Genomic DNA, 10,716 nt, shown 5'->3' with positions numbered 1-10,716 from the left:
ATGACCTTCTTCAGGCACTGTGTCAATGCTGGGTCGTGACTAATGGCGCTTTCATATGGCGGCTGACCGCTAGAGTGTCGCACTGTCACTGGCTATAAATAAATCATTCATTTGGAAAATAATTTCCCATCTGGTGTGCATAGTACTTCCTTTCTATTTGGATCGGGTTGGGCCCCTACGCATGCACCCACATTTAAACCTAGTGCTATCCGAACCTTGCTACAATAATGTAGTAGTGTTACCTGCAGTCCTATGTAACACCGCTGATAACACAGTGATAACTCTCTGAGTATAGATAATGTCATAGATGTTATCTGTAATCCTATGTAACACCACAGATAACACTCAGTGATAACTCTCTGAGTACAGATAATGTTGTGGATGTTACCTGCAGTCCTATGCAACACTGCTAATAACACACAGTAATAACTCTCTGAGTACAGATAATGTCGTAGATGATAACTATACCCACAGACACACACACACACACACACACACACAGACACACATATATATATATATATATATATATATATATATATATATATAAGGGCAGCAGAGGATATAAGGGGCAGCAGGGTTTATAAGGGGCAGCAGAGTATATAAGGGGCAGCAGGGTATATAAGGGGCAGCAAGGTATATAAGGGGCAACAGACACATACACACACACACACACACACACACACACCCACACGGTAACATATACACATACAAACACAGAGACACATACTGTATACACACACAAATATACACACAGACACACATACTGTATACACACAGACACACATAGATACTCACCATCTCTCCTTGCTGACAGGATCGCAGGCTTCGTGCAGGATGGGCTGTGGGCGGAGCTTCCTCCTTTTTTCTTGCTCCTCGGCCCTTATTTACTCCGTGTGTGTAACTAAGAGAAGAGCACAGAGTAGAGCAGAGCCCAGTGGCGCTCCCTACATGCTTGGAGGGGGCAGCGCCCTGTGCGCTCGCACAGCTCACACACCCCTAAGGCCGGCCCTGGCCACAGGGACCCAGTGTGCCATTTTTACAGCCTTCTGCACGTGGCTCTGCTTTTGCCTTGCATGCAAAGTTGGGAAGTTGTACTAGCCAGTCTGATGTTCATATAAGGTTTGCTTTCTGTATATCATGCTGTGCTCGTCAGAATATTGGAACAGTCTGTTCTGTTTGGCTGATGTTTTTGTCTATTGCATACATTAGGTGTAAAGTCACAAGCCTCTCTACTGAGTGACCTTTAACCTACTTGGCTTTGGTGTTTTTCTAACAGGCTGCAGGAAGAAGCCCGTGCTACGTGATCTGAATCTTGTTTACCACTACCATCTGACTATGAGGCTGCTTTATAATTGGCCAGTGAGGCTACCACACCTCCCATCCTCCTGAACAGCCTCTTACACTCCCTCCCTACTTCCATTCATTGCACAGGCAGTGGGCCTCTGCAGATGGAGAGGCAATGGCAGATACAAGGAGCCAAAAGCAGAGAGACATACTGTGTCTTTTTGATGTGGATGGGACATTAACCCCTGCACGAGAGGTATGTTCTTAGCATGTAGATATTATTATACACGTAAAAAAACGCTGCAAAAAACATGGCAAAGAGAGTGCTGGCAGATCAAAATCTGCCTCAAAATTCCTGAAGGAATTTTTTGCCTGCAAAAAAACTCTGTGTGAATTAGGCCTTAGAGTTTCTTTATAGAAATTAAAGTCCAAACAACTTGACATTCTTGGGAAGATCTATTAATAGTGGTTTCCTGCAGCATTGATATCCTGGGTTTCCTCCGTGTACTCTGGTTTCTTTCTATGATCCACAAAAGAATAGTGATGGACTATTTCCTATAAAAATTTGCCCTAGTTTGTATTTGATTGTTAGGGCAGGTATAAAAGTGTCTAAAATACATAATAAATTTGCCAAACACCATAGTTCTGATAAACTAAGACTGGCTTTTTATATGCCACAGTAGTAAGAGGCGACAAATTTATTAAGAGGTTCTGTTCGTGTTCCACAAAGTGAAATCTACGCCACCTACGAGATGCTGTAGATTTTCACTATAATTTACGCCAATGTCTTATAACAATAATAGTAAATTTGTTGAGCCGCAGGCCACTAAGCCTCACCCTCTTTTTTTTTTTAAAAAATGAGAGTGGTGTAAAAGGTACATTTTTCCTCCAAACAGGCGTATTCAAATCCCCCCATGTGTTTTTTTTTTGTATATTATACAATAGAATTTTGATGCATTTTGTTTAATAATTTTCCCTCACTGTTTTCATTGCATTAAATTTTGTGTGACTTTAAAATCCCCTCCACATATTATATCCCCTGATATTCATTGTGCAACTTTTGCTAACAGATCAGTGTTTTAACTGATTACTTACATATTACATTTCAGGTGCAAATGTATCATGGCAATAAATCTCACTGGGTTCTGAACTAAAATTGTCATACAACGCATATCAGTGTGATCTATAAGGCCGGATTCACACAAGCATGTTCGGTCCGTGATATACGGTCCGTATGTCGGGCGCATTTCCCGGACCGAACACACTGCAGGGAGCCAGGCTCCTAACATCATAGTTAACGCTAGGTGTCACTGCCTCGCTGCAGGACAACTGTCCCGTACTCTAATCATGTTTTCAGTACTCGACAGTAGTTCCGCGGAGACGCAGGGACACCTAGCGTTATAGATAACTATAATGCTAGGAGCCCGGCTCCCTGCAGTGTGTTCGGTCTGGGGAATGCGTCTGACATACGGACCGTGTCACTTACCGAACACGCTCGTGTGAATCTGGGCTAAGTTAAAGGGGGTTTCCCAGAATTAACATTTATCACCTATCAACCGCTGCATTCAAAATCCCCCTCAGCGCAATCGTGCCGTGAGGAGCAGTGCAGGTCACGAGTGGTGGGCTGGGGCCCGCTGCAATCATACATTTATCTGTGAATAGGTTATAACTCTTAATTGTGGGGGAAAACCCCTTTAAAGCAAAGCTCCATATTTGTAGAATAAACTAGAAAATGCATTAAATAATAATTGTCTAATACATTGATTATAAACAGTGACGTGGGAGGCCAAGCAATTTCTCAGACTTGACTTTTTAGCTGTAGCCTTTCCATGTGCTGTGCCTGTTAACTGGCCTTCTGAGGTCTGTGAATGTAGTCCGGATTACAGGCTGTCATGAAATAACGTGTATGCTGACAGGGGAGTAACTAGGAAAGACTGGGCCCCATAGTAAACTCTTGACTAGGGCCCCCCAGGTGCCACACGCAGCCCCCCTTATAGATAGTGCCCCCTGTAGATTGTGCTATACAGCCCCCCTGTAGACAGTGCTATACAGCCGCACCTGTAGACAGTGTCACACCCCACTTGTAGATAGCGCCCACCTCCCCCTTGTAGATAGTGCCATACAGCCCCCGCTGTAGATATCGCCATAAAGCCCCCCCCTGTATATAGCGCCATACAGTCCCCTCCCTTGTATATAGTATCACACAGCCTGCCCTTAGTAGATAGTGACACACACAGACCCCTGTGGCTTGCGCCACACACAGACCCCTGTAGATAGAGCCACAGCGCTCCCCCTTGTAAATAGTGCCATACAGCCCCCCTAGCAGATAGTGCCACACAGCTCGCCCTTGTGTATAGTGCCACACAGCCCTCCCTTGTATATAGTGCCATACAGCCCCCCCAAGTGGTACAAGGCAATGGCGCATCCGAGAACGTTGTATCAGCCAGGGGGATGTCAATCAAACATGGAAAGGTGGGTTTGGAGGCAGGACTATGTGACTCTTCAGGATGGTGGCACCGCCCCATGACCCTTTAATGAGTAATTCGCATATAGTGTGCGCCGTTTTAAGTAAATTTTATAGATTTTGCTGCATTTGAAAAAAACATACATTTGAAAATATTGTCAGGTCATGTATTACCGCATGGTGGCGGTCCAAGGGGTTAAAACTACCAGACAGGTTCCCATTAAATATACGATGAATTGAAAACAATTCCATCTGCCCTGCAATTTTGTTATTCTAAATACACTACCGTTCAAAAGTTTGGGGTCACCCAGACAATTTTGTGTTTTCCATGAAAACTCACACTTATATTTATCAAATGAGTTGCAAAATGACTAGAAAATATAGTCAAGACATTGACAAGGTTAGAAATAATGATTTTTATTTGAAATAATAATTTTCTCCTTCAAACTTTGCTTTCGTCAAAGAATGCTCCATTTGCAGCAATTACAGCATTGCAGACCTTTGGCATTCTAGCTGTTAATTTGCTGAGGTAATCGGGAGAAATTTCACCCCATGCTTCCAGAAGCCCCTCCCACAAGTTGGATTGGCTTGATGGGCACTTCTTGTGTACCATACGGTAAAGCTGCTCCCACAACAGCTCTATGGTTTTGTGATCTGGTGACTGCGCTGACCACTCCATTACAGATAGAATACCAGCTGCCTGCTTCTTCCCTTTGGGTCATTGTCCTGTTGTAGGATGAAATTGGCTCCAATCAAGCGCTGTCCACAGGGTATGGCATGGCGTTGCTAAATGGAGTGATAGCCTTCCTTATTCAAAATCCCTTTTACCTTGTACAAATCTCCCACTTTACCAGCACCAAAGCAACCCCAGACCATCACATTACCTCCACCATGCTTGACAGATGGCGTCAGGCACTCTTCCAGCATCTTTTCAGTTCTTCTGCGTCTCACAAATGTTCTTCTGTGTGATCCAAACACCTCAAACTTTGATTCGTCTGTCAATAACACGTTTTTCCAATCTTCCTCTGTCCAATGTCTGTGTGCTTTTGCCCATATTAATCTTTTCCTTTTATTAGCCAGTTTCAGATATGGCTTTTTCTTTGCCACTCTGCCCTGAAGGCCAGCATCCCGGAGTCGTCTCTTTACTGTAGACGTTGACACTGGCGTTTTGCGGGTACTATTTAATGAAGCTGCCAGTTGAGGACCTGTGAGGCGTCTATTTCTCAAACTAGAGACTCTAATGTACTTGTCTTGTTGCTCAGTTGTGCAGCGGGGCCTCCCACTTCTCTTTCTACTCTGGTTAGAGCCTGTTTGTGCTGTCCTCTGAAGGGAGTAGTACACACCGTTGTAGGAAATCTTCAGTTTCTTGGAATAGCCTTCATTTCTAAGAACAAGAATAGACTGTCGAGTTTCACATGAAAGCTCTACCTTTCTAGCCATTTTGAGAGTTTAACCGAACCCACAAATGTAATGCTCCAGATTCTCAACTAGCTCAAAGGAAGGTCAATTTTATAGCTCCTCTAAACAGCAAAACTGTTTACAGTGGTGCTAACATAATTGCACAAGGGTTTTCAAGTGGTTTCTAATCATCCATTAGCCTTCTAACACAGTTAGCAAACACAATGTTCCATTAGAACACTGGAGTGATGGTTGCTGGAAATGGGCCTCTATACACCTATGTAGATATTGCATTAAAAACCAGACGTTTGCAGCTAGAATAGTCATTTAGAGTGTATTTCTGATTAATTTAATGTTATCTTCATTGAAAAAAACTGTGCTTTTCTTTCAAAAATAAGGAAATTTCTAAGTGACCCTAAACTTTTGAACGATAGTGGATATCCTATATAATTACATCTCCACAACCAAGCTCAGTACATAAATACAGCACTAGAACAAAGCTCAATACATATATACAGCCCCAGAACCAAGCTCAGTACATAAATACAGCACCAGAATCAAGCTCAGTACATATATACAGCACCAGAATCAAGCTCAGTACATATATACAGCACCAGAACAAAGCTCAGTACATAAATATAGCATCAGAACAAAGCTCAGTACATAAATACAGCACCAGAACCGAGCTTAGTACATAAATACAGCACCACAACCGAGCTCAGTACATAAATACAGCACCAGAACAAAGCTCAGTACATAAATACAGCACCAGAACAAAGCTCAATACATAAATACAGCCCCAGAACCAAGCTCAGCACATATATACAGTACCTGAACAAAGCTCATTGTAGCGTCCACGGATGCAGGCTGTCTGTATTACTCACCCCCCCCCCCCCCGACGGCCGCAGCCATGGATCTGTGAGCGGTGGCCCGCATCTCCTCCCCAGGAGATGCCAGCGCTCATCTCCGCACCATTCTGCTGTGTACGGTAGGGTGCATGCATAAGCTCGTGCCCGGCCTTAAAGGGCACATGAAAATAATCATCAATTAACCCATGATCACCCTGGACTATAAAAAGGACTCTACCCTTTCACTCATTGCCTGAGCGTTGTTGTGTTTACCCATGTTAGTCTTGCAAATGGTCCATTAGTGTTATTCTGTTCCCAGTGTTCCCGTACCTGCTAACTGTATCCTGTATCCCGTGCTACCGTTCTTCCTGTGCCTTGGAAAGTTGGAGTCGTGTTGTGCCATCGGTCACGCCTGCTGTGTTACACCACGCCTAGTGTCTGCTGCCAAGGTCCCATCTCAGCCTAGCAGTTACTACTGTCTGAACTGCTACAAGTACCCTTGTGCTTGGACTTTATAGACATTGACTTGGTACACTGTTTGGCAAGCTGCTATCCCGCTACGGCGGTACGATCGGATATAATTCTCAGCACCTCTAAATATAATAGCGCCATACACTGCACCTCTAACTATAACAGCGCCGTACACTGTGTCCCTGATTATAATAGTTCCATACACTGTCCACACACACACACCGTGCCCCCTGTAGATAGTGCCCCCATAGCCCCCCTGTAGATCGTGACCCAATAGAGCCTCTGTAGATAGTGCCCTACATAGAAGCCCCTGTAGAAAGTGCCCCACATACTGCCCTCTATAGATAGTGCCCACATATGGACTCCAGAGCTGCAAGGCAATAGTGCTAACCACTGAGCCACCATGCTGCCCTACATATAGCTTCCGCTATAGATAGTGCTCCACATATAGCCCACCTCTCTAGATAGTGCTTCACATGTAGCCCACTCCCATAGACAGTGCCCTACATATAGACCCCCTGTAGATAATGCCCCACAGGTAACCCACCCCTGTATATAGTGTCCCACATATAGCCCACCCCTGTAGATAGTGCCCTACAAATAGCTCCCCCTATAGATAGTGCTCCACATATAGCCCACCTCTGTAGATAGTGCCTCACATATATCTCCCTCTGTATATAGTGTCCCACAAATAGCCCACCTCTGTAGACAGTGCCCTACATATAGCCCCCCTGCAGATAGTGCCCCACAGGTAACCAACCCCTGTATATAGTGTCACACATTATTTCTGACCACAAAATGCAACATGTTTCTGCCAAGAACGGTCACCTTCTTCCATCACTACATAAGAATGCAGAAGAGCCAGAACTACTGGAATAATTACACAGGTAGAACATTAGGAAAGGTACCAGGGAGAGGATTATAAAATATAACAATATAATTGTTGGATTGATTATAAATTCTGACAATTTACAGGTTTATACATGTATCTACTACTCCAAATCATGAGAATATTTATACATATCACATAACACAAAGGTGATATTTGTGTTATAAGTTATAGTATGGAGTACATTATTCCTTATAATATATCTCAGCTGCTACAGAAACTCTTCTTGAAGAGTGAATGGGACATTTATGTCAATAACTGTTTGGCCATTTAAAATACTTGCATTTCCTGTAATATAACAATTCTGGAGCATCTTTCCTTAGAACTCTGAATTGTGGCGTTCCCCTGTTATTCCTTCTAGAAAATTATGAATAAATTGACAACTGGATGTAACCAGTTGTGGGTGTAAGGCTACATGCCACGATCCTGGGGTATGTGGACACACTAGGTCGCTCCGCCGAAGAGGAGTGGAAGCTGGCCAAACAACAGTCTATGCAAAATTCTTTTAGTACAAGAGTACCTGTAAGCGTCCAGACAGACACGAGGTGTAGCAGACGCTTTGGCATGGATGGTTCGTGGCACAGATGATGCTTGACGTGGCAGATGACACCAGACGTGGCAGATGACACCAGACGTGATAGAGGTTACACACACACACGACTCCAACAACAGGCTAGGCTCAGGAACAAACACAGCAACAGGATAAAGGAGCACTGGGAGCAGAATACAACTAAGGGACCATTTGCAATACGAATATAGGTTGACAACAACAACAACAACAACAACGCTCAGGCAAGGAGTGGAATGGCAGAGCCCCTTTTATAGTCCAGGGTGATCTGGGTATAATTAGGTAACTCTTTGCATGTGCAAAGTGGACACTTTGGAGCTGAACGGCCGCATTTGCTGGCATCTCCGAGGAGGGAGACGCTGGCAAGAAGCCACAGGTCTGCGGTCTCGGCCGTGGGGAGGTGAGGGACGTCGGTGGTCTACTGCGATGTTCCGCGGCAGTTATACTACACAGTCTGACAATGTCCAATCAGTGTTGACAGTACCAGACTGTGTAGGGACATGCCCCTTTGACAAGGGGAATGGTAGTTCCGAGTTGTCAAGTTATTCATAGATTTCCTGTAAGAATAACAGGAACGGCATAACACAGAGTTGTAGGAAAAGATGCTTCAGAATTGTTATTTCATGGAGAATATAAGTATTTCCTAAAACAGACATGGCAGGAGAGCAGTCAGGCTCTCTTTAAATAAGTTCTCTTTAAGCTGGAATGCGTATTATGAGGTTCTGCATCAGGTAGGGCAGCTTATAATACATACTACAGCCAAAGTACCACCATATCAGTTACAGTGACCCCCATAAAGGTAGTAGTCCGTGTTTTCCAGAACAGTTGCAGTCAGTTGACCATATACTTAGCATTTACATGCATTAGGGTATGTTCACACGGCAGCGTCCGATACGGCTGAAATTACGGAGCTGTTTTCAGGAGAAAACCGCTCCGGAATTTCAGACGTAATGGCATGTGCAGGCGTTTTTCGCAGCGTCCATTACGGACGTAATTTGAGCTGTTTTTCCATGGAGTCAATGGAAAACGGCTCCAATTACGTCTCAAGAAGTGACATGCACTTCTTTGATGCGGGCGTCTTTTTTACGCGCCGTCTTTTGACAGCGGAGCGTAAAAAAAATGAATGGGCAGATATTTGCCGACGCTTTGGAGCCGTATTTTCGGACGTAATTCGGGGCTAAAACGCCCGAATTACATATTAAACTTTCTTTGCAGAAGTGAATTAGAATTGATGACTTCTGCATGGACAGCAGAGTAGCTTCTGCGTAATGATAGTGATAGATAGGGACAGATTTACTACTCTGTCTGTTTCTAGAATGTGTCTAAAAATATGGCGCATTTTGGCGCAAAATTTTGCATTTCATTTTGGACTAATTCATCATGCAAATGCGCCCAAAAAAAACAATTCTCTGTGCATTATAAGACACTTTTTTAAGTGTCTCGATAAGGGTGGGTGGCTTAGCAGGAAAATGGGTGTGGCCTAAAGGACACCATAGTTTTTGCACAACCAGCTGGCGTAAACTAAGCTATACAAGAGGTGCTTTAAGGAGGAGAACATTTTCTAGCAAGATGCCCCAAATTTATCATACAGCATGTGTCACTGTAATAACTTTGGTGTATATTCTGACTGCCTGATCTAAGTTTATGCTGTCTTAATCTTAGACATCCTTAGTAGATTCGCCATGCTGATATATGAAGGTATTAACTACAGTATACATGCCAGAAAAACATGATAGAGGTTTTCTAACTAAGGACAACTAGGTGACAACCGCTATGGGCAAGGTAATAGGGCAGTCACTAAACATATCAGGGGAGATTTATAAAAAATGTGCCAAATACTGCTTCAAATTGCACCAAAGAATCGGCGTATATGCCGTGCACCAAATTAATATGTGATTTAGACCCTTTAAACATCTCATTCGACCGTTTTGAAAAGTGACTAGAAATAGAAGCATATTGGTGTAAAGCATGCCAATTACGAGGTGGTACAGGGAAGAAAAAGTAACGTCTTACAAGATGCGCCAAATTTATCGAACAACGTGCGTCGCTGTTATTATTTTGGCACAGTTTCTATTAAAATGTTAATAAATCTCCCCCATTTTCTTGTGTAGAAGATCAAAATAATTTAGGAACAGCTGAAGTTAATACTGTAGAATTCACACGAGGACAAATCTGGGAATTATATTTCTTAAATATTTTTATAGTGGGTAATGTAACGTAAAAAAGAGGCTCTTAATCATGGAATAATGAAAGCCGGTCTTTGAAATGACACAGAAGAACATGAATATAAAAACCTGTTCCATGGAGGCCTTTTACCATTAGGTATGTGCACACGAGAACTGTCTTTTACGTCTGAAAAGACAGACTGTTTTCAGGAGAAAACAGCTGCGTCGTTTCAGACGTAAAAGCTCCTGCTCGCATTATGCGAGGCGTCTGTGACGCCCGTAATCTTGAGCTGGTCTTCATTGACTTCAATGAAGAACAGCTCAAATTACGTTGCAAAGAAGTGTCCTGCACTTCTTTGCCGAGGCAGTCAATTTACGCGTCGTCGTTTGACAGCTGTCAAACGACGACGCGTAAATGACAGGTCGTCGGCAAACCCATTCAAATGAATGGGCAGATGTTTGCCGACGTATTGTAGCCGTATTTTCAGATGTAAAACGAGGCATAATACGCCTCGTTTACGTCTGAAAATAGGTTGTGTGAACCCAACCTTATTATTAGCATGTTTAGCCATTTAAATCACTGGCTTATAAACGTAATCTATAGTCAAACATAACCATTGATAGCA

At 43.4% G+C, this 10,716-nt stretch overlaps 1 protein-coding gene across 2 annotated transcripts in view; it reads left to right on the top strand.

Moving 5' to 3' along the window:
• Positions 1 to 1,386: 1,386 nt before the first annotated feature.
• Positions 1,387 to 10,716, top strand: part of PMM1 (phosphomannomutase 1) — a 93,450-nt gene continuing 84,120 nt past the window's right edge. Inside the window, exon 1 of one of the 2 annotated variants that reach the window (XM_075833592.1) lies at positions 1,387 to 1,543. In XM_075833592.1, the coding sequence (XP_075689707.1) occupies positions 1,463 to 1,543 (81 nt within the window). In that variant the 5' untranslated portion in view covers positions 1,387 to 1,462. The remainder of the gene's footprint in view (positions 1,544 to 10,716) is intronic. The other variant, XM_075833593.1, reaches the window with a different exon arrangement.

Source organism: Rhinoderma darwinii, chromosome 7 (assembly GCF_050947455.1).
Source record: "Rhinoderma darwinii isolate aRhiDar2 chromosome 7, aRhiDar2.hap1, whole genome shotgun sequence".
NCBI classification, from domain to species: domain Eukaryota; kingdom Metazoa; phylum Chordata; class Amphibia; order Anura; family Rhinodermatidae; genus Rhinoderma; species Rhinoderma darwinii.
Note: the sequence above shows the minus strand (reverse complement) of the source record. Positions and strands in the feature narration are given on the sequence as shown.